The following is a 24,077-nucleotide window of genomic DNA, read 5'->3' on the forward strand; positions in this document are numbered from 1 at the left end:
ATTCCTGCCAGGGCCTGGGCCCTTTTCGTTCAGTGTGAGCTCAGCTCTTGCTGGGTGAGCTCAACATTCCCATAAGTACCCTCCTACCTGCTGACTTTCTCGGGTGAATATCTCTAGTTCTGTCCTCTTTACCGAGCTTCATACATGGTTATTTCATTGCATCCTCCACTTGGATGCCTCAAAGTCGTATCAAACCTAAAACGTCCGGGGCAGAGCTTTTGATTTATACCCCTTAGTTGATGCTTTGCTCTCCACCTCAGTAAAGAGATCCACCATTCACTTAAAATTGCTCAAGCTAGAAACTCAATAGGCATCTTAGACTTTCCTCACCTCCCCGTATATAATTAACCGGCAAGACTTCCACCTCCCTAATGCAATCTCAGCTGCCATCTCTCCCGGGGTGTCCCCCATCCCCCTTCCCACCGCCTTCCCACCTCCCTCATTGAAGCCATTCTCCTGTCGCCAGAATCATCCTTTATCTTATTTTTAATTTTTTTTTCAATGTTTTTATTTTTGAGAGAGACAGAGTGTGAGCAGAGTAGGGGCAGAGAGAGGAAGACACAGAATCCAAAGCAGACTCCAGGCTCTGAGCTGTCAGCACAGAGCCCGACGCAGGGCTTGAACTCACCAACCGGAGATCATAACCTGAGTCGAAGTTATACGCTTAAGCGACTGAGCCTCCAACAAAATCATCCTTTAAAAACTAATCCAATTATTGTACTTTCCATTCTTTTCGTTTTTCTTCCTAACTCCTTTCTGTAACCTACCTCTGGACTAGATCCAGCCCCTGACTACTTCTCTTGTTCAGTTCTTCTGACTACTTCTTCATGTTCAGTTTCTCTTCCTCTTTCTCTAATCACGCGTTCATTCTCTATGAAGCCAAGCTGACTGCCCCAGACCGCTTGCACCTGACCCTGCTCTCCACCCTGCCTTCCTATGATGGTTTAAGTCTCAGATGTCACATACTCTGTGTGTTGGTCAGGGTTCAACCAGAGAAACACAACTGCTAGGAGTTATAAATTAAGAGGTTTATTGCAAGGAATTGGCTTACACAATTGTGGGGGCTGGCTAGGCAAGTCAGTCTGTGGGGCAGGCTGGAACTCTCAGGCATGTGGTGTAGCTGCTGTCTGTAGGTGGAGTATCTGCAGAGAAGCTCCAGCCTGCTCTTAAAGCCTTTTAACTGATTGGATCAGTTCCACCCAGATAATCTGGGATACTCTCCCTTCTTTAAAGTCAACTGGTTATGGACTTCAATCACATCTACAAAACACCTTCACAACATCACCTAGATTGGTGTTTGATTGAATAGCTGGGAACTGTAGCCTAGTCTAGCTAAACTGATACAAAAAACTAACCGTCACACTCAGAGACACCCTCTCTGGCCACCCAATCAGAAATAGGTCATTCTTTTTAACAATTTTTTTTTTTTACATTTATTTATTTTTGAGACAGGGAGGGATAGAGCATGAACGGGGGAGGGTCAGAGAGAGAGGGAGACACAGAATCTGAAACAGGCTCCAGGCTCTGAGCTGTCAGCACAGAGCCCGATGCGGGGCTCGAACTCACGGACCGTGAGATCGTGACCTGAGCCGAAGTCGGTCGCCCAACCGACTGAGCCACCCAGGCGCCCCTGAAATAGGTCATTCTTGCTCTACTGCTGGTTTTCCCCATGGAATAAGAAGAGGACCCATCATCCAGGTGCCTGGCTGGCTCAGTTGGTACTACATGGGACTCTTGATCTTGGGGTTGTAAGTTTGAACCCCATCTTGGGGGTAGAGTTTTAGAAAAAAACGCAAAAAAAGGACCCATCGGCAGCTGTAATTGTTTATCTTATTATTTCCCCCAAAGACTTAGTTCCTTGAAAGTAGCCACACGAATTTGTCCCCGTTTACCCAGCACTGACCACAGTACCTGACACATAATAGATACTAAAAAAAGAAAATTGTTGAATAAATATATGGATGAATTTAAAACATTCTATTGTCCCCAAGCATATAAGCACCTGTTTTCAAACAATGTCTGTCTAAATTAATTTGAAAGACTTCCATGGTGTATGTATTAATCACAGTTCTCCAGACAAACAAAACCACGGGAGATTATACACACACACACACACACACACACACACACACACACGCATTTATTTTAGGAATTGGCTCACGTGATTATGGTGGCTCCTTTCCTCGCTCACATCCTTGCTTCTCCTTCCCAGCCAGCCAGTTGTCTGTCCACAACTGGAAAATGACATTTTTCTTTAACTTAGTGAAGAAAACATGACAGACAGATGACTGGAAAGGCAAATAACACAGTATGTAAACTAAACGAGAATTGTGAAAGCAATGTTTTTTGTACGTTCTTAATATCACACCAAAACGCATTTTGGTTTCTATAGTGCAGTTCCCTTTATCAGAAAGCCAACTTTTATGCTGCTTCTCGCCAGTGCTTTTGTTTGCTCTTTACTCACCCACGCCTTCCTGAGCCATATAAGCAGATCAAAGAGAACCTGGTTGACATTTCTCTTCCTGAAGGGAGGCACCTGTTAAGGACTCTGGAAAGGACAGTATCTTTGTCCCAGTTCACAATGGATTGGCTTCAGCTGTTCTTCCTCCATCCTGTATCACTTTATCAAGGGGCTGCTTTTCCTTTTGCACTTCTGTTTAATTATCTCTGCACTATGGATTCATTTTCCACCCCTGCCAGGTAGGTTTAAAGGCTAATTTTGCTCTTACATCTATGAATACCATAGTAGGTCAAAAAGCACGGATTGGCCTGAAGACATGAAGATTAAATAATTAATTATACGGGGTCGCCTGGGTGGCTCAGTCGGTTAAGTGACTGACTTCGGCTTGGGTCATGATCTCACGGTTCACGCCCCGCATCAGGCTCTGTGCTGACAGCTCAGAGCCTGGAGCCTGTTATGGATTCTGTGTCTCCCTCTCTCTCTGCCCCTCCCCCGCTCATGCTCTGTCTCTCTTTGTCTCTCAAAAAATGAATAAATGTTAAAATTTTTTTTAAAATAAATAATTAATTATACGGTTGTTTGTAAGTAATTATCATTACCACTGATTATTGATTGCTCAATCATTGATATCTCTATTAGAGTGAAATGGTAGTGGAAATTGACATCATGTCTGCATTGACTCAAAGTTTGACAGGTTTACATTAAAGGGGAAACGGTGAAAATAAACTCTGGGGAGAGATGGATGTTGAGTTAGTACAGGAGTTCCCCAAACAGATATGTCTATGCCCCCACCATATGTCCTGTACTCTTGACCAGTCCTAATTTCATGGAATTTTATCATTTTCAATAAAATTAAATTTCATTAAATATATAACTGATTTTTTTTTTCAACGTTTATTTATTTTTGGGACAGAGAGAGACAGAGCATGAACGGGGGAGGGGCAGAGAGAGAGGGAGACACAGAATCGGAAACGGGCTCCAGGCTCTGAGCCATCAGCCCAGAGCCCGACGCGGGGCTCGAACTCACATACCGCGAGATCGTGACCTGGCTGAAGTCGGACGCTTAACCGACTGCGCCACCCAGGCGCCCCATGATTTTTAAAATGCCTTTGTATGATTTCTCAGAGAAATGGAATAAGTCAAAATAAATTATGTTAGATTGGCTGGAACTCAATCTGGGGTCCAAAAATTATTATCATTAGAGACTTGATAACTTGATTGAAATGATCTTTGTGTAGTTAATAAGTTATTATTATTTTTTATTTGAGAGAGAGCACAAGCAGGGGAGGGGGTAGAGAGAGAGAGAATCTCAAGCAGGATCCATGCTCAGTGCAAAACTGCTATGGGGCTCCATCCCACAACCCTGGGATCATGACCTGAGCCAAAACGAAGAGTCAGACTCTCAACCAACTGAGCCACCCAGGCGCCCCTGTATAGTTAATACATTATATACATTAAAGGCAGCCCGTGTTTTTAAAGAAGTTTGTGGAATATCCTTGTGTCACATGAAAATCCATTGCCCGAGGGCCACCTCCTAATGATTCACTTATTTTGGAAATTAAGATTTTTATACACTGGGGATTTTTAAGTAACATCTAGTTGTATCTAATAAAAAGAAGACTGAGTTTGACTAATCTGTGGTATATTACATGTTCACAACTGGTTGACGGCCCTTACCCTCACTTAGGAGGTGAGCAGTTGTAAAAAAGTTTCCTATTGAGAAAGAATCACAAAGAATAAAGCAAAGCAAGTGCAAAAACAAGGGTTAATTCCCATAGGGTTAAGATTGCCGGCTTTGGGGGGCGCCTGGGTAGCTTAGTAGGTTAAGCATCCAACTGTTGATTTCAGCTCAGGTCATGATCTCATGGCTTGGTTTGTGACTTTGAGCCCACGTGGGGCTCTGGACTCTGTGCTGACAGCATGGAGCTTGCTTGGGATTCTCTCTTTCTGCCCCTCCCCTGCTTGTGTGCGCACATGCGTGCATGTGCGCTGCCTCTTTCTTGCAGAGAGAGGGAATATCTCAAAAATAAATAAACTTAAAAAAGAGAGAGAGAGATGGCTGGCTTCGGAGTCAGCCTGGCGGATCCTGGGTCCTTCCCTTCCTGAGTGTCCTGTGTATGTGAATAAATTCTCAAGTTGATCTGTGAAATGGAAATAATAATGCCTATCTCATGGAGTTATTTTAAGGATTAAATAAAGCTATTTCTTACAAAGAGATTATTAGCACAATGCCTATAATAAAATAAGTACTCAATACCTCATGTAGCCTACATTGAACACGTGTAGACATTTTAATGTTTACAAAGCCTGAGGGCAGTTGCCACTTCAGGCTTCTACTTCTGCTGTGTAAGGAATACGTGTTCCCCTTATTTTTCCGTGGCAGGGAAACACGGGAATGGCCCAGGCCCTGTGTGATAGAGCAACTTACACGAGGACCACCTATCAGTCCCCCCACAAGAAAGACATTCTTACTAATGTGTGTGTGTCACTGAGCCATGATACATACCCTGCAGTGGTCAAGAAAATGTAGGCCTCTTTTTAATCTTTTTGTTTGTTTGTTTTAATGTTTATTTAGGTTGAAGGGAGGGAGGGGCAAAGAGGGAGGGAGAGAGAATCCCAAGCAGGCTCCGTGCTGTCAGCGCCGAGCCAGATGTGGGGCTCGAACTCACGAACCATGAGACCATGACTTGAACTGAAATCAAGAGTTGGACGCTTAACTGGCTGAGCCACCCAGGTGCCCCAAAAGCATAGGCCTCTTTGACTCAATTTTCCTATCCCTAACCAGTCAGGACCTATTTTCACACCTCTTCATTCAGATTTATTAATTTGGCACCAATTAAAACAAACAGGGGCACCTGGCTGGCTCAATTGGGAGAGCATGTGACTCTTGACCTCGGGGTCATGAGTCCAAGCCGCACAATGGGTGTAGTGATTAATTAAAAAAAAAAAAAAAACTTTAAAAAGTAAACAAACTAACCTCCATACACTGTGGAAAGAAGAACTGAGTCCTCATAATGTGAAATTTCCCAGGTCTCTGCACATCCTCAGGGCATCTATCAGCTTCTGAGGGAGGCAGTTTGCATAAACCACTTCACTGACATGGGTCTTTAACAACATTAAGAAAAACCATCAACTCCTAAGATCTTTAAAGTGCAATAGGGAAGATTAAGAGCACCTATAAAGATGTTCTAATTGAGTTTTGTTTTTGTTTTTGTTTTTTTTTTCTAATTGAGTTTTCAAACAGTTAGTGGAGAGAGGCACGGAGTCCCCTTTCCCACTCTCTCTGGAATGGTGCAGGGCAGTGCAACCCAGCGAAAAGGAAAAGAGGCTCATCTCAATGAGACGATGTCTAGAGAGCTGTCCTAGATCCTCGACACTAGCTTCCCATCACTTTTCAGTCAGGCAGCAAACCACTAGATTAAAAAAAAATTTTTTCTTAATGTTTATTTTTTAGAAGCAGAGAGACAGAGACAGAGTACAAGGGGGGAAGGGCAGAGAGAGAGAGAGAGAGAGAGAGAGGGAGACACAGAATCCAAAGCAGGGTCCATGCTCTGAGTACAGAGCCTGATGCAGGGCTTGAACTCACAGACTGCAAGATCATGACCTGAGCCAAAGTTAGATGCTCAACCTACCGAGCCACCCAGGTGCCCCAGCAAACCACTAGATTTTTAAAGATGTCCCCACCAGGGAACCTTCCAGAGCTGTCACCCACAGCATTGTCAGGGGAGGGTGTTGTTCCCACTTGAATGGTGGGTATCAAAATTTGTTTCCTGATGTAGGTGTTTTCAAATGGACTCTGGCTTTTTCTCCCAGGGTTCTTTCCCTCAGAAAAACAAAAAGAAGACTTTGGAGTGATAACAGTATGGCTCCCTTAGGTGTTACATGGGATTCTCCAGAATGACATCTGAAGTGACTCATTTGTCACACTGTTCCAAGTCAGTCTCACACTTGTCCTTTTTCTTCCAGGTACCTCTTTCTCCTGGCTGGAGGCGGGGCCCTGGCCTGGGCTGCTATGGGTTCCTTCGCCGTGCTTGTCCTCATCCCTGCTCTGTGCGCCGGGGTTCTGATTTCCTCTCTCGGCCCCCGGGATGTCCACAGGTGGGCTTTCTTCTTTCAGATGAGCTGGCAGACGCTGTGTCACCTGGGTCTGCACTATACTGAATATTACCTGCAAGAACGTCCTTCCATGAGGTAAAGCGGCCTGTTCCCTTGGCTGTATTAAACCAGCCAAGGCTTTGCTTGTGCCTGGGGGACATGGAGAGACCCTGAGTGTGGAGTTTGAATCTCAGTTCTTGCACATCTGAGCAGTGTGACCTTAAGCAAGTCATTTAACCTCTCAGCCTCCATTTCTTTTCCTAAAAAAAAAAGTGTGCGTGTATGTGTATATGTGTGTTTATGCCTCTGAATGCAAATCCTTGATGTGAGAGATAATGTATATAAATGTAATGATGTGACTATAAATAACTACCATGTGTTGCCTGTGTAGCACAGTATACTTAGCTGTACTTAACATTGTGCCTGAAAGGGACTAAGCACTATTTGCTGAACTCAGAGTTGGTGGTTTAGACACACGGCCAGCGGCCTCTCCTCCCCTTTAATAGGACCAGGAAGGTATCAATCCACTGTAAACCTTTGCTACCTTCCCATGGAAGCTGCTGTGCAAGAGTTTTGCTGCTGCTTCTTCTTTTTTTTTTTTTTAATGTTTATTTAATTATTTTGAGAGAGAGAGAGAGAGAGAGAGAGAGAGCAAGCAGGAGCAAGGGAGGGGCAAAGAGAGGGAGAGAGAAAATCCCAAGCAGGCCCCACACAGTCAGTGCAGAGCTCAACGCAGGGCTCGAACTCACAAACTGTGACATCATGACCTGAGCTGAAATTAAGAGTCAGATGCTGGGGTGCCTGAGTGGCTCAGTTGGTTAAGCGTCCAACTTCAGCTCAGGTCATGAACTCACGGTTCATGAGTTCAAGCCTCATGTCAGGCTCTGTGCCGACAGCTTGGAGCCTGGAGCCTGCTTCAGATTCTGTGTCTCCCTCTCTCTCTCTTCCTCCCCTGCTCGCACTCTGTCTTTCTCTCTCTCTCTCTCTCTCTCTCAAAAATAAATAATGATTAAAAAAACAAAACAAAACAAAAAAGGAGTTGGATGCTTAACTGACTGAGACTCACAGGTCCCCCAAGAGTTTTGCTTTCATTGAGACTCAGCTATTCCATCCTCCCAGAAGGGTGGTCACCCAGTGTAGGAAAAAGAATCAGTCTAAAGAAATGTTTTCATGAGTCCCTGAGATCACCAAGATTAGAGGTATCTAATACAGGTATGTCTGTATTCTTGAGGCCTGTGGTCCCTGGCTCCCTCTGTTATCACAATTGGCGTGGGTCCATGGTCACTCACAGAACAGGGGCTGTGACCTGTCGAGGTGGGTCACCGGTCTGATTCTAGCTTGCCATTGCTTCACTCATTTTGCCATCCCTGCCACACCCAGAATTCTTTTCTTTATCCTCACTGTCTTCACCAAAGGCTTTAGGGTTTGCTTCTCAGAAGAAGAGGCAAGATGGCAGCCGGTAGGGAATGGGGAGTACTGACTAGGGTGTGGTGAATTAGCATTTCAGTGGGAAGCCAGGACCTGATAGGGGCTGGAGGAGCAAGTTAAACGGGATCTGGTTGACAGAAGGAAGGCTGAGCCAGAGCTGAAATGGGAAGATGTGCTGATTTGCTCTGGTTGTCATAACAAAGTAATGAAGACTGGGTGGCTCACACTACAGAAACTTACTTCCTCTGGAGGCTGGAAGTTCAAGATCAAGGTGTTGGCAGGTTCAGCTTCTTCTGAGGCCTCCCTCCTTGGCTTGTAGATGGCTCTTTCCCCCTGTGTCCTCATCTGGTCTTTCCTCTGTGTGTGTCTGTGCCCTAATATCTTCTTCTCATAAGGACACCAGTCATATTCGTTTAGGGTTTACCCCAATGACCTCATTAAAAAAAATTTTTTTTAATGTTTATTTTTGAGAGAGAGAGAGAGAGAGAGAGAGAGACAGAGTGTGAACAGAGAGAGAGGGAGACACAGAATCAGAAACAGGCTCCAGGCTCTGAGCTGTCAGCCCAGAGCCTGATGCGGGGCTCAAACCCATGAACCACAAGATCATGACCTGAGCTAAAGTCAGACACTTAACCAACTGAGCCACCCAGGAGCCCTTGATGACCTCATTTTAACTTAATCAACTCGTCTCCAAATACAGTCACATTCTGAGGGACTGGGAGATAGGGCTTCAAAATACGAATTTACGGGGAACACATTCCACCCCAACAGAAGGAGTGTGAACAGGGGTTGGTGGCATTTGGAGGCAATTTTACTTACTGTTTGGATAAGTCAGATGAGGTCAGTTGTCCTTAAATCCTCAGACTCACAGAATGAAACAGCAGCATTTGGGAAACAGTGCCATTTTCTCTCCACAGGACAGCAACCCTGATTGTAGAGTGCACCATATAATTTTCCTTAATTTTCTCCACAATAACTTTGCCAGTAGTATCTTCTCTACCTTGTGACACTGAAGCCAGAGCAGTTCAGGTGATTGGTTAAGAACACCCCTCAAATTGCTAATGACTCAGTGCACACCCTGAACCCCTAGCTTGACTCACATTCCTCAGCACAGAAACCACAGCCTGCAAAATCTTACTATCAGGGACCAGTTCATATTCAAAATCTCTGCTTTACTATAGTCTCTTCAGTACTAAATTTTTGTTTCTTCCATGGCAAATTTCTTCCAGGTCCCTGATCCTAATCTGTATAGGCCATTCTTAGAAATATTATAATCAATATTTCCCCACGATATTCCTTGTCAGTCTTTTAGTTGCCTCTCGGATTCATGATTAATTTCCCCAATACCTTAAAAAAATTTTTTTTTAATGTTTATTTTTGAGGGAGAGAGAGAGTGCAAGTGGGGGAGGGGCAGAGAGCGAGGGAGACACAGAATCCAAGGCAGGCTCCAGGCTCTGAGCTGTCAGCATGGAGCCCAACGCGGGGCTTGAACTCCTGAACAATGAGATCATGACCAGAGCTGAAGTCAGACACTTAACCGATTGAGCCACCCAGGTGCCCCGATTTCCCCATTTACCTCTTGATCCTGCCCAGAGTAGCTTGTGGTCTGAACTAATCTAAGAGTCTTTGTGGGGGCACTGTAGGCCAGGACATCGGTCTTGATCATTCAGAGCTATTATCTGCTGTGGGGTCATGTGTGAGGGACTGGACTGGGATGAAATAAATATGGGGAGCGTTTTCACATTTAAATAAATCTCTTTCAGGTTCTGCATCACTCTTTCCTCCCTCATGCTCTTGACCCAGAGGGTCACATCCCTCTCTCTGGACCTTTGTGAGGGAAAAGTGAAGGCAGAAGCAAGAGGCATCAGGGGCAGAAGCTCTGTTCTTGAACATCTGTGGAAGACATTGCCCTATTTCAGCTACTTGCTCTTTTTCCCTGCTCTCCTAGGAGGCTCCCTGTGTTCCTTCCAGAGATTTCAGGCTCGTGTTCAAGGGTCCAGCAGTTTGGGTCCCAGGCGCTCTGTCTGGGCTCTGACCCGGATGGGTCTGCAGATTCTGGGCCTCGAGTGCCTAAAGGTGGTCCTGAGGAAGGTGGTGGGTGCAGGAGCAGATCTGACTGACTGCCGGCAACTCCAGTGCATCCGTGTCATGTGGTCCACAGCAGAGCTCTTCAAACTCACCTACTATTCCTGCTGGATCCTGGATGATGCGCTCCTCCATGCAGCAGGCTTTGGACCTGAATTTGGTCAGAGCCCTGCTGGGGAGGGATACATCCCTGATGCGGACATTTGGACACTGGAAACAACCCACAGGATATCCCTGTTCACGAGAAAGTGGAACCAAAGCACAGCTGGGTGGCTCAGACGCCTCATATTCCAGCACGGCAGGGCCTGGCCGTTGCTGCAGACATTTGCCTTCTCTGCCTGGTGGCACGGGCTCCATCCAGGACAGGTGTTTGGTTTCCTCTGCTGGGCTCTGATGGTGGAAGCTGATTACCTAATCCACACCTTTGCCAACTTGTCTATCAGATCCTGGCCGATGCAGCTGCTCTATAGAACTGTCACCTGGGCCCACACCCAGCTCATCATTGCCTATATCATGCTGGCGGTGGAGGTCAGGAGCCTCTCCTCTCTCTGGCTGCTGTGTAATTCTTACAACAGTGTCTTTCCCATGGTGTATTGTGTTTTGCTTTTTCTATTAGCGAAGAGAAAGCATAAATTGACCTGATATCTTTCCCCAGCCTTCATCTTATACATCCATGAAATAGAGTTTAAAAAGTGCCAGATGGTGTGTTGATGATGCATATGCTTGAACTTTTCCATACTAGAAGGCTTTTTTTTTTTTTTTTCAAGTATTGGATGCATATACCTCATGTCTTGCCATAGAAATTTGGGCATCTACTTTAACAAGCTATTATACTGGTACCGAAGTCCCGCCCCCCCCCCCCCAAAAGGAGACAAAGACATGGTTTCTTTCCTTGGGGCTTACAGTGTAGGTGTGCAAACAACATTTAGGTAAGGGGATAGATAAAAACATTAGGTACTGTGAACCAAATGACAAACAGTATATACATGGACACCTAAACATTGAGTGTCCAATTGGTCCATTTGATCCTGGACTGTGAGTTCAGCAAGACAAAAACAACAAAAACAAAAACTAAGTCAGGGGAGCCTGGTTGGCTCAGTCACTAGAGCATGTGACTCTTGATCTCGAGGTCATGTGTTCTAGTCCCGTGTTGGGTGTAGAGATTACTTGAAAAACAACAACAACAACAAAAACCCTCTAAATCATATAATTGTGTGGGTTTGTTACATGAACTAGAGACTCATGCTGATCCGTAAGTAATTTGAAAAATTTGGTCTCAGAATGGAAAGGCTGATATTATCTCAGAATATGTTAATAAATTGAAAATCTGGCTGAGGCTTGATAAGTACTTACATAATTGTTAAGTACAAAACTGACCCATGAAATATGTCACACAAAGAGACCAAGAACAAGAAGTAAATCCTATTTTAGTACAACGTTGAGGGTCCGGTTCCCTTTTCTTGGCACATCCTAAATAATTGTCTCCGTTTCTTCCTCTGTTAGGACTTAAAATACTCCAAGAGAAAGCTGTCAAGACCTCCAAGTGGTAGTGAAGCCACAGTCACGTAACGATCGTTTTCACATCTGTGGGCCACCTGGCATGTTACAGAATTACAATTTCTCTTCAAATCAATTTTAGCTCAGCTTACTTTAAAAACTTACCCTCTTTCTAAGCAATGGCATTGGTGAAAATCGAGTTTAGTGCATTAATTATATTTTATTTTCATATTCACTAAAAGAAATACATACAAATCGTTTGTGTCCTGCTTAAATCATCTGCTGACTCCGTTTATTGCACCATGGGAAGCACTGCACAGCATCTAAGCTTCCCAAACCAACCATTTTCATTCTTTACAAAATTTAAACTTGCAAGTGAACTTCTAATTTTTAAAACCTGACGAAGACAGTCAGAAGTTATAGATCATTTAGAAAGTTGTGTCGGGGCGCCAGGGTGGCTCAGCTGGTGAAGCATCTGACTCTTGATTTCGGCTCAGGTCATGATCTCACAGTTTGTGAGTTCAAGCCCCGCGTCGGGCTCTGTGCTGTGTCAGCATGGAGCCTGCTTGAAATTCTCTCTCCCTCTCTCTCTGCTCCTACCCCACTCATGCTCTCTCCCTCTCTCTCTCTCTCAAAATAAATAAATAAACTTAAAAAAAAAAAAAGCTGTGTCAATATCACTCACTAACAGACAGCAAACAAACAGCCCGATCTTCACACACAGAATATAGCACAACAAGCAGTGAGGGCCCTGAACAGATGGCAGGAATTTGTAGTGGCCTTAACCCTCTGGCACTGCACTCAATAGCCCAGAGGAGACAATGTGGACAAACAGGATTTTCCAAGGTTGGGGATAGTCAAGGGGAAGCAGTAGGTTGCCAAGGGGATGTTAAAGTACTCTAAGACCATTACAAGCACGTTACTGGAAGGACAATCCCTAGAATCTGACCCAGAGGGGCAAGTGGGATGGTAGTGGTGGTGTTATAGGTTGGGAGGAAAGATAAATAACCATTGCAGCATTATTTATCATTAAAAAAAAAAAGTCAGCATTAGGAGAATGGTTAAGCGGGGCGCCTGGGTGGCGCAGTCGGTTAAGCGTCCGACTTCAGCCAGGTCACGATCTCGCGGTCCGTGAGTTCGAGCCCCGCGTCGGGCTCTGGGCTGACGGCTCAGAGCCTGGAGCCTGTTTCCGATTCTGTGTCTCCCTCTCTCTCTGCCCCTCCCCCGTTCATGCTCTGTCTCTCTCTGTCCCAAAAATAAATAAACGTTGAAAAAAAAAAAAAAAATTTAAAAAAAAAAAAAAAAAAAAAAAGGAGAATGGTTAAGCAAATTATGATGGGCTAGGATAGAGCTATTAAAAATGAATGGGTTGAGGGCGCCTGGGTGGCTCAGTCGGTTGAGCGTCTGACTTCGGCTCAGGTCATTATCTCAAGGTTTGTGAGTTTGAGCCCCACGTTGGGCTCTCTGCTGTCAGCTGGGAGCCTGCTTTGGATCCTCTGTCTTCCTCTCTCTCTGCCCCTCCCCCGCTCACACTTGCACTCTCTCTCTCTCAAAAAATAAATTTAAAAAATAATAAAACCATTAAAAAAAATGAATGCTTGTATACAGGCACGTCTGAGGAGCTAGCTACATGGATGTATGTGCTCAGTTTATGAAAACCCTTCAAATTGTACACTTAAGATATGTGCAAGTTTATGTATGTATATTACACTTGAATAATTTTTTTTACATGAATGCCTTAAATGATTAGGAAAATGCTTACATAGATTATTCAATTTTAAAAAGTAGTTGGTTAATAAAGTTTTTTAAAGGGCAATTTGGTCTGCAAATCTATCTCTCTATTGATGGCCAGGGGTAATTTCTGCTCCTCCGATTGGTTAAAACCAGGACATCTACTTCCTTCCCTTTCTATTTGCATCCTATATAGAAATGCTTCATTTATATTGGACAGTATAAAGAACAATGTGATTTGAAGGACTTAAATCTAAGGAAAAAAGTCAGAGCCAGACATGTAGATCCAGAAGCCATCTGTCTGCACAGAGGAGATTCCGGGATCCAAGAGCAGAGAACAGAGAATGTATCTTCTTCCAATCCTCATTTCCTTTGTTAGGACTTAATTTTTGAGTTCCTGACTCCTGCTTCAGCTGCTCCCTCAGCATTTGGCAACTTTAGTTTCCCTTTCCTTCAGTTACTGATTATCACTCCCAAGACCCGGCCTATTGCCTCCCAAATTCCCTGACATATCACCAATAGCACCTGCTTTTTCATCTCTGTCATTATTAATCTCATGGCTCTGACCTTGCTTTCGGAACTGGATATGACATTTTTCTTCTTTTGTTTGATCTAGAAAGTGGCCTTCAGGCCACCCCTGATTTCTGTCTTATTCTGTCCTACTTATAGGCCCAACCAGAATAGTATTTTGATAAATTATGTTTATCCTCTATAAATGCAAGGAAAGGGCCAGCAGCTGCTGTCCTGTAGGTGGTACCCTGGACAAGTGAATTAGATTCTCGGGGCCAAGTACTAGAGCTAAGTAACCCATAGAAACAGCCCCCAATGGGGCTGAACCCCCTGGCTTCTGGCATCCTACCGTTTATCAGCCAACTTACTCTAAAGAGTTTGGTAGGAGCCTTCACAGATCCTCCCATGGGACCTCATCCAAATTTTGAAAAATATCATTGTATGAGATTCTGTTGATTAAGAAATTTCTAAAAATGGGATAAGCCATTAACAGACACATGAAAAAAATGCTCAGCATCACTCATCATCAGGGACATACGAAACAAAACCACAATGAGATACCACCTCACACCTGTTAGAATGGCTAAAATTAACAACGCAGCCAACAACAGATGTTGGTGAGGATGCGGAGAAAGGGGAGCCGTTTTGCACTGTCGGTGAGGATGCAAACTGGTGCAGCCACTCTGGGAAACAGTATGGAGGTTCCTAAAAAAACTAAAAATAGAACTACCCTATGACCCAGCAATTGCACCACTAGGCATTTATCCACGGGCTACAAGTGTGCTGTTTTGAAGGGGCACATGCACCCCAATGTTTATAGCAGCACTATCGACAAAAGCCAAAGTATGGAAAGAGTCCAAATGTCCACTGATGGATGAATGGATAAAGAAGATGTGGTATACATATACAATGGAGTATTACTTGGCAATTAAAAAGAATGAGGTCTTGCCATTTGGAAAAACGTGGATGGAACTAGAGGGTATTATGCTAAGTGAAATGAGTCAGTCAGAGAAAGACAAATATCAGATGACTTCACTTATATGTGGAATTTAAGATACAGAACAGATGAACATAAGGGAAGGGAAACAAAAATAATATAAAAATGGGGGGGACAAAACATAAGAGACTATTAAATACAGAGACCTGAGGGTTGCTGGAGGGGGGTTGGGTGCGGGATGGGCTAAATGGGCAAGGGGAGTTAAGGAAGACACCTGTTGGAATCAGCATTGGGTGTTATGTGTAGGGGATGAATCACTGGATTCTATTCCTGAAATCATTATTGCACTATATGCTAACTTAGATGTAAATTAAAAATAAATAAATAAAATAAAATAAATAACAATGGGATAAGCCATGATAACTGAAAAGCTCAGAATACTAGCAAAGCTTAATTAGAAAATATTTAACAAAAAACTGCAAAATTTGCCTTCCTAAGAGGACCAAGGAGCTATAGGGACCATCATTTGTCTGTTGAGATGGCATTGACCGGGAAATGTTCCATGAGAACTTCAATTCACCTTTCAATTTTAGGTAAGGTAGGCTCACAGCCTTGTCCCCCTGATGCACATGTAGCCACTCACCCACGCTGGCCTCTTTCTTCATCTGTTGGCAGCTGCCGTGACAAACAGGCAGCCAGTGGCTCTAAATGGGTAACTCAGGTTTAGTGATCCATCTCAATTGTTAAACTTCTCTGAAGGACACAATCTGATCTTGATTTTTTTTCTATCCATGTAGTTTTATAAAGCAAACCATAGGGAGATATCACTGACACACAGTTAATTCATCAATCCTTGATGCATCAATTTCATGAGAACATGGAAAAGGAGGCCCAGGTGGAGAGTTTTGAGGAGTTCTTCCTGGCAAGCATTAGTAGATATTTCAATCCAGAAAAGTACTAAGAAAGCCAAATTTTATCTCTGCCCAAAGGATGCTACTCTGCCCACGTGACTGATCTCTTACAGGCAATGAACTCTCTCTCAGGTCGCTTGAGAGGCTCTGGCAGCCAGCCTGCCGAGCCTGGGTGAAGGCGAAAGGATCAAACAATGAGGCACAGATTGATGGTGAATCAGGTTCAGTAGGTGTGAAAGAACAGATTGGACCAATGTATTCCTATAAGCACTATAGGGACCACTAGATTATGAACATTGCAATGCTCAATTGCTATCTAAGAATAAATAGCAATCATTAGTAACAACCCTGATTAAAATGCCAACTATTAGACTGTAGATTCAAATCACTTCCAACAGATTCTTTTCTACACGTTTTTTTTTTTGTTTTTTTTTTTAATGTTTATTTATTTTTGAGACAGAGAGAGACACAGCATGAGCAGGGAAGGGGCAGAGAGAGAGGGAGACAGAGAATGTGAAGCAGGCTCCAGGTTCTGAGCTGTCAGCACAGAGCCCGACATGGGGCTCGAACTCACAAACTGTGAGATCATGAGCTGAACCGAAGTCGGAGGCTCAACCGACTGAGCCACCCAGGCGCCCCTCTACACGTTTTAACATAGCAGAAACTTGGTGGGGTTCAGCACTAAGAAGTAAAGTGTTAGTGGTTATATTTTATGTGAACTTTGTCAATGACACCTATTTTCAAAACAATAAAAATGTGCAAAAATGTTGAACAGACACTTGACAAAAAACCCAGATACTTCACTCTTTGGCTATCATGAATAATGCTATTATGAACATTTGTGTTCAAATTTTTGTGTACATGTTTTTTTTTAATTTTTTTTTTCTTAACGTTTTATTTATTTCTGAGACAGGGAGAGACAGAACATGAACAGGGGAGGGTCAGAGAGAGGGAGACACAGAATCTGAAACAGGCTCCAGGCTCTGAGCTGTCAGCACAGAACCCAGTGAGGGGCTGGAACTCACAGACTGCGAGATCATGACCTGAGCCGACGTCGGCCGCTCAACCGACTGAGCCACCCAGGCGCCCCTGTGTACATATGTTTTTAATGGTCTTATGTATATACATACGAGTGGAATTTCTGGGTCATATGGTAACTATGTTTAGCTTTTTGAGGAACTGCCAAACTCTTTTCCACATCAGCTGTACCGTTTTACATTCCTGCTCACAATTTTTCCATATCCTCGTAAACACTTGTTATAGATGTCTTTTTCATTCTAGTCATTGTAGTGGATATGAAGTAGTGTCTCATTGTGGTTTTGATTTGCATTTCCCTAAATGACTAATAATGTTGAGTACTTTTTCATGTAATTATTAGCATTTGTATCTCTCTTTTTTTTTTTTTTTTTTGGAGAAATGTCTATTTCGATGCTTTGCCCATTTTTATTGAAATTTTTTTTAATGTTTATTTATTTATTTTGAGAGAGAGAGAGAGACAGTCAGGCAGGGGCAGAGAGGGAGAGGGAGAGAGAATCCCAAGCAGGCTCTGCGCTGACAGCCCAGAGCTGGACATGGGGCTCAGTCCTACAAGCCCTGAGATTATGACTTGAGCAGAAATCAAGAATCAGACCTTTAACTGATTGAGCCACCCAGGTGCCCTGCTCTGCCCATTTTTAAACTGGGTTATTTGGGGCTTTCTGCTGTTGAGTTGTTAAGAGTTATTTAAATATTTTGGATACTTGATCCTTATCGGATATGTAATTTGCAAATATTTTCTTCCATTCTGTGGGTTGTATTTTCACTACTTTCTTGATAGTGTCCTTGATAGTGTCCTTTGAAGCACAAAATTTTTTAATTTTAATGAGCACAAATTATACATTTCCCTCGGTTGCTTTTTGCTTGTCATATCTCTGAAACCATTGCCAAACCAAGGTCATGAAGATTTGCTCTTATGTAAATCTTAGACTTAGCTTTTACATTAGGTCTATGATATATTGAGTTAACATTTGAAAGTAGAGTGAGGTAGGGGTCCAATTTCATTCCTCTGCATGTGGATATCCGGTTGTTCCAGCACCATCTCTGAAAAGAAAAGCACCATCTCTGAAAAGGGTTGTTCCCCTTTGAATTAATTGCCTTGGCACCTAAAGTTGATTTTTTTCTAAGACAAGAACTGAAAGAAAAAAAGAAAGAAAGACACAAAATCACTGAGAAACTTGGGGGAGCAAAATCTTAGATCTCCACTAGAAATTCCATATTTTAATCCGAAGGTCAGAAAGTTTCCAGTAAAACCCACAGGTCAGGAACTCACACATTCGGCTTCAGAGCAGTGGAGTACAGTCTTGTCAACCCTTGAGAAAACTCTCATCTGCTTAAGCCTGCACACCACTGTTGGCAGAGGAAAAGCATCTTTTGGTCTCTTTGGGTTTTCGAAAAGCATGGTGAGTGTATTTAATTAGCAAAACAGATTAAACTCGGGAGCCTGGAGGCAGAGGGATCTGGAAAATCTAGTTCCAAGACTTCTGTAATAGTGGGAATGAATGCTGGTTGTCACTAAGCAATGTGCAGCTTATCAGCCAGTCACAGAAGGACAAATACTGCATGATTCCACTTACATGAGGTATCTAAAGTAGACACACTCATGGAGACAGAAGGCAGAACAGTGGTTGCCAGTGGCTGGAGGAGAGGGGGAAATGAGTTGCTATTCAACAGGTGTAGAGTTGCAGTCATGCACGATGAAAAAGTTCTAGACATCTGCTATATAATGTATGTACAAGCTAACAATACTAACTGCACTCTTAAAAATATGTTAAGACAGTAAATCTCATGTTTTTTTAAATACCTATGTATGTACGTATGTACATAAGTATGTACATAAGTATGTATGTATGCTTGTATGTATGTATGTATCTATCATCTTATTGAGGGCTCATTCAAAGGGTTATTTTGCTCTCCTTATATTCTACAACCAATATAATATCACATAACCTCTGTTGCGGTGTGTTGACATTTCTTATTCTTCTATTTTTTCCCAAATGTCCGGGGAGATCTGGATGCACCCTATTCGTTTTTGTTTTCATAGAGTGGGCATCTATTAACAGATTTTTCCCTCACTCAGAATCTGCTTCAAAGGGGTGAACTCTTTGGACCCTTTTTATAACCTTGCCTGGGGCAAATATAATTGGTAATAATGACAATTATCTATAATTTTATTATTTCATTTGAGGTGGCTTCATATGCAACATTAAAAGTAAATTGGCATAATTCCCCTCAAGAAATTTGCAAGGATTACATATTTGCAACAATGCAAAATTTAATTTTTTGAAAAAGTTGCACATATATCTTACTTATGAACAGCAATTAACAGTCATCCCTTTTCAAAACTGCTTCTGTTGTGGTAAAATATGCATAACATAAAAGTTACCATTTTGACCAGTTTTAAGTATACACTTCAGTGGTATTAAGAACATTCACATACTTGGGGTACCATCACCACCATCCATTTCCAGAATGTTTTCATCATGCTAAATAGAAAGCCACTAGAGAGTAACTCCCCATTTCCCAACCCCCCAGTTCCTGGTCACCACTGTTCTATCTCTCGTCTCTGTGTGTTTCCCCCTATTCCAGGTACTTCATATAAGTGGAATCATACAGTATTTGCCATTTGTGTCTGGCTTATTCCATTGAGCATAATGTCTTCAAGATTCATCCATGTTGTAGCACGTATTAGAATTTCATCCTTTTTTAAAGCTGAGCATTTGAGTTGTTTCCACCTTTTGGCTATTGTGAATAATGATGCTATGAACATTGGTGTAAAAATATCTGTTTGAGTTCCTCCTTTTAGTTCTTTGGGTCATATACCTAGAAGTGTAATTGCTGGATCATAGTCAATGTTTCATTTTTTTGAGGAACTGCCGTACCATTTTCCACAGTGGCTGCACCATTCAACATTCCTACCAACAGTGCACAAGCATTTCAATTTCTCCACGTCCTTGTAAACACTTGTTTATTCTGGTTTTGTTTTATTTAAATATAATAGTCATTCTAGGGGTGCCTGGCTGGCTTAGTTAGTAGAGCATGTGACTCCTAATCTCAGGGTCATGAGTTCAAGCCCCATGCTGAGTATGGAGCTTACTTAAAAAAGTATATATACATATATATGTGTGTGTGTATGTATATATATACATATATATACACACATATATATATGTGTAGGTAAATACATATATACATATGTTTGTGTATGTGTGTGTTCTAATGGGTGTGAAGTGATATTTCATTTTTTTTTTTAAGATTTTTATTTTTAAGTAATCTCTACATTCAACATGGGGCTTGAACTCACTACCCTGAGACCAAGAGCCACATGTTCTGCTGACTGAGCCAGCCAGGCTCCCCTCATTGTGGTTTTGATTTGCATTTCCCTTCTGATTATTGATGTTGAGCATCTTTCCATATGCTTATCGACATTTTGTATATCTTCTTTGGAAAAATGTTAGTTCAAGTCTTTTGCCCATTTTCAAATTGGGCCTTTTTTTTTTTTATTGTTGAATATAGGAGTTCTTAACTCATTTCTTATTTTAATCTTTTTTCCTGAGAGAGAAAAATAATGAAAGGTATAGTCAACACCAGGGGCTTTAGTCCTATATTGGGCAATTTGACAAAGATATCTTCAACCAGTCTTACCCTGTAATTATTGATCTGCAAGGAAAAAGAAAGATCTTTTTTTAAGGTGTTTAGGTTAAATTCGGAAGTCATTCTCTAAACCATTATGATTCATTCCCTATAACTGTTCACATAGCCACAAACAAAATATGTTCCTTTTTTTTTTAATGTTTATTTATTTTTGAGAGAGAGAGAGAGAGATTGCACATGCAGGGGAGGGGCGGGGGGGGATGGGACAGGGGATCTGAAGCAGGCTCTGTACTGATAGCAGAGAGCCCCATGTGGGGCTTGAACTCAGGAACTGAGAGATCAAGACCTGAGCTGAAGTCTGGTGCTTAACCACCTGAGCCACCCAGGTGCCCCAAAATGTGTTTCTGCTAGCAATTATTAAGAGAGAAAGAGCTGTGGGGTAAAGAAACAAGTGTCTGCCTCCTGTAGTTTGTCTTCTTTGTTAAACTTTTTTTTTTAAGGTAAGAATTTAAATCTTGAGTATAAGAACATAATGAAAAATACCTGGGGCCTATTTATCCGATCATCAGCGCTCCCAAATACTGCCAATGCATCTGGCTCTGTTCCGCAGACTCTGGCTGCTGCCCAAGTTCTTGTCCTTTTCAAGACCAGATTTGCAGCTTCTCCATAGATTCTGTGAACTAGTCCAGAGTCTTCCTATATACTCCTGTTGTTGTCGTCATTGCTTAAAGAATGGAGAGTTTTGTTTTATTGTACAAAACCGTCCATAGATAGATGACAGTCACCTAATGTTAATATTGGTTATTTCTGGGTGGTAAATGAGGATGGGAATGATTGCGTTCTTTGAATTCTTTAAGAGACTGCTTTATTTGAAGAGTTTTCTCAATAGGGTTTAGATGTAAGCAGAAAGATTTAGGGGTCCCCTAAAAAAAAAAAGACAAAACACAGCTTTTGTGACCCAAGAGAAGTCATTTTAGATCCCAGCTATTTACTGTGATCTGTGCCCAGGCACACTGCTGGCAGAGCTTCCTAGGTGTCAGAATCACAAAGAAATGCAAAACCTAGTAGTTACAGATTTTAAGGGAACAAAGGGAATTGCGGGGGGTGGGGGGGTGGGGGGGGTAAGTCTCTACCAGGTCAAGAAATAGCCTAACAAATTCAAAGACAATAAATCAATGGTAAAACTCCCAAAAGTAAAGATTGACCTAATGCCCATTCTTGAGTTGTTTCTGCAGGTATGAAACCGTGACCCATAGGGTTAATGAGTTTAAACTAGCAGAAAATTTAAAGCTTGTTTTTCAGAGAACTGTTTCTCCCTAATCAACTATTGTTTCTTTTCAGACCCACCAACAAATAGTCTGTCTCTGCAGAAGCCTGGACTCCCGGTCAAATGATTGATTTCAGCCTATGAACAAGCAAGGCCCTGCATTCCTTACCTTAGGAGCCCAAGACCCCATCCAGGTTACATCTGCTCTCAGAGCACAGCCATAGTCCCTTCCCCTAGTCTGATATTTACCTCTGCTTCTTTGAAGTCTCCACCCTAGAAGGAACACAAGCTTCATTAACATAACATAGGATGTGTGTATAGGTGTTTGTGATGACAAAGCTTCCTTTTCTGAATATTTATCCCAAAATTTAAATTAAAACAATCTGCTCACCCCTGCAAGGCAGGGGGGACATTGTGAGAAATAAGGGAGATGATTCATTTTCAGAAATACCAAATAAAAGCTGTGATGTGTAGTTAATAGTAGGTTTACAACCTATTGGAAATATGTACGAACCCCTACCCCCCTCCACCAATGGAGTCCCAAACCTTTAGACACTTCACTTCCTGGTTCTTCTTCCCCTCCGCATTTCGAGGGCTTATTTTAGTGGGCTTTGCAATGAGCATGCGCCAAAGAAGAAAAGGAGGAGGGACTGGAAGTCTCTGTCACCTCAGGGAATGTATATTTGTTCCAATCAGACTATTTTTTGTCTTACACGGGCACAGGCGTGGCCCTGCAAGGCTGTTACCTCTGTAGTACTCAGCCAATGAGGAACCGGGGAAGGGACTTGCACACTAGGAGATAAATTGTCTGCTGTAACTGCCCAGAGTGTGCCTGTCTCTCAGACGCCTGCTCTTGCAAGAACGTTGATTAAAGTCTCCCTTGACTCTGCTCCAAGTTTCCGCGGCCCTCCTTTGATTGGGTTGGTGGGCTTAGTCCTCACATGGTGGCTTTGTAAATTATTCCCCATGATCTCCTTACTTGCTGCAAATGAAGTTTCCTTTGTGTGACAACTCAACTGGCATAATCTATATCTGAAACTCACCAAGGAGTGAACTTACGTTAGTTCAGTTACTACATAGATAGTCCCCATGTTCTGGCATTTAAAAGCCTAGTCTTTTGAGCACCTGGATGGTTTAGTTGGTTAAGCATCTGAATTTAGATATTGGCTCAGGTCATGGTCTCACAGTTTGTGAGTTCCAGCCCCGCGTTGGGCTCCGTGCTGACAGCGCAGAGCCTGCATGGGATTCTGTTTCCTGTCTCTTTGCTGCTCCCCCACTTATTCTCTCTCTCTCTCTGAATGAGTAAATGAATGAATGAATAAATAAATGAATGAATAAATAAATAAATAAATAAATAAATGCCTAGTCTGATGTGGGAAACAAAAGCAAAACGAAAAAATTAAGTTTCCTTGCTACTTAGAGCCCATTGACAAGTCCTTGAAACAGACAGAGACCTTCCTCTGAGAAGGTGCATAGATACGTCCCCACCTTTGCCATTAGAAATGCATTCAGCTTTCTTTCTTTTTTTTTTTTTAACATTTATTTATTTTTGAGACAGAGAGAGACAGAGCATGAACGGCGGAGGGTCAGAGAGACAGGGAGACACAGAATCTGAAACAGGCTCCAGGCCGTGAGATCATGACCTGAGCTGAAGTCGGACACTTAACCAACTGAGCCACCCAGGCGCCCCTCAGCTCATTTTCTATGCAGCCCTGATGATCTCTCCCTCTGCTTTTCTAGCTCAGGATGATCTAGCCAAAGCTCTCATTCTAGTACTCATGCCATCCCAGCTCAGGGAATACATGCCAAGTTCCCTGAGTGGCTCCCTTAAACTGCTTCTCCCTTGGCTTGAAGGAGGAGGAAGCAGTTTCTTTTCACACCCTTGGAGGGGGAAATGCCAAAGTGCTCCAGTGACTCTCTTCAAAGTGTTACCGTCTCTACTCTTTGATCCTCCATGTTTTACTTCTACAGGTAGGAAGTGGGTACGTGTTTAATAGATGTGACTTGGCACCACATTTAGGACAAGGGGACAGAAATTGGCACCTATAGTATTATTCTTGGTTTTGGGGACTTCAACTGAGATTGAAAGAGTCCCATTTATCATTAGTGTAGGAAGATCTCATTTTTACAAAAAAACATTTTTAAAATTACTTAGACACATCTAGTTAATATTTTGATATATAGGTATAATGGGCTGAATTTTGTTCCATCAAAATTCATATGTTAAAGTCCTAACTCCCAGTTCAGAATGTAACTGTATTTAGAGATGGGGCCTTTAAAGAAGTAATCAAGATTAAGTGAGGTCATAGCATAGGTCATAGTCCAATATGACTAGTATTCTTACAAGATGAGGTGATTGGGACAGAGAGAACACAGACTGAGGGATGACACAGTGAGGAAGAAGGTGGCTTTCTGCAAGCCAAGGAGAGGCCTCAGAAGAAATCAGCCTCCAGAACTGTGAGAAAATAAATTTCTGTTGTTTTAATTTTATTTTTTGAAAGTAAGCTTTATGCCCAACGTGGGGCT

At 42.6% G+C, this 24,077-nt stretch overlaps 1 protein-coding gene across 1 annotated transcript; it reads left to right on the top strand.

Moving 5' to 3' along the window:
* The first annotated feature begins 2,581 nt into the window (after positions 1 to 2,581).
* Positions 2,582 to 10,711, top strand: MBOAT4 (membrane bound O-acyltransferase domain containing 4). The gene is made up of 3 exons (XM_047092329.1): positions 2,582 to 2,700; positions 6,428 to 6,652; positions 9,748 to 10,711. Exons 1-3 carry the CDS (start codon positions 2,582 to 2,584, stop codon positions 10,709 to 10,711), a joined length of 1,308 nt encoding a protein of 435 aa, XP_046948285.1.
* Positions 10,712 to 24,077: the final 13,366 nt, after the last annotated feature.

Source organism: Lynx rufus, unplaced genomic scaffold (assembly GCF_022079265.1).
Source record: "Lynx rufus isolate CCGP_SWC_20201006 ecotype Redwood Valley unplaced genomic scaffold, mLynRuf1.p SCAF_3, whole genome shotgun sequence".
In the NCBI taxonomy this organism is placed as follows: domain Eukaryota; kingdom Metazoa; phylum Chordata; class Mammalia; order Carnivora; family Felidae; genus Lynx; species Lynx rufus.

Excerpts from the sequence above, each read along its gene's own strand:
- MBOAT4 (XM_047092329.1), top strand. The coding sequence starts at position 2,582 with ATGGATTGGCTTCAGCTGTTCTTCCTCCATCCTGTATCACTTTATCAA. Across the intron at positions 2,701-6,427 it reads TCATTTTCCACCCCTGCCAG|GTACCTCTTTCTCCTGGCTG; the intron begins GTAGGTTTAAAG and ends TTTTTCTTCCAG. Across the intron at positions 6,653-9,747 it reads CAAGAACGTCCTTCCATGAG|GTTCTGCATCACTCTTTCCT; the intron begins GTAAAGCGGCCT and ends AATCTCTTTCAG.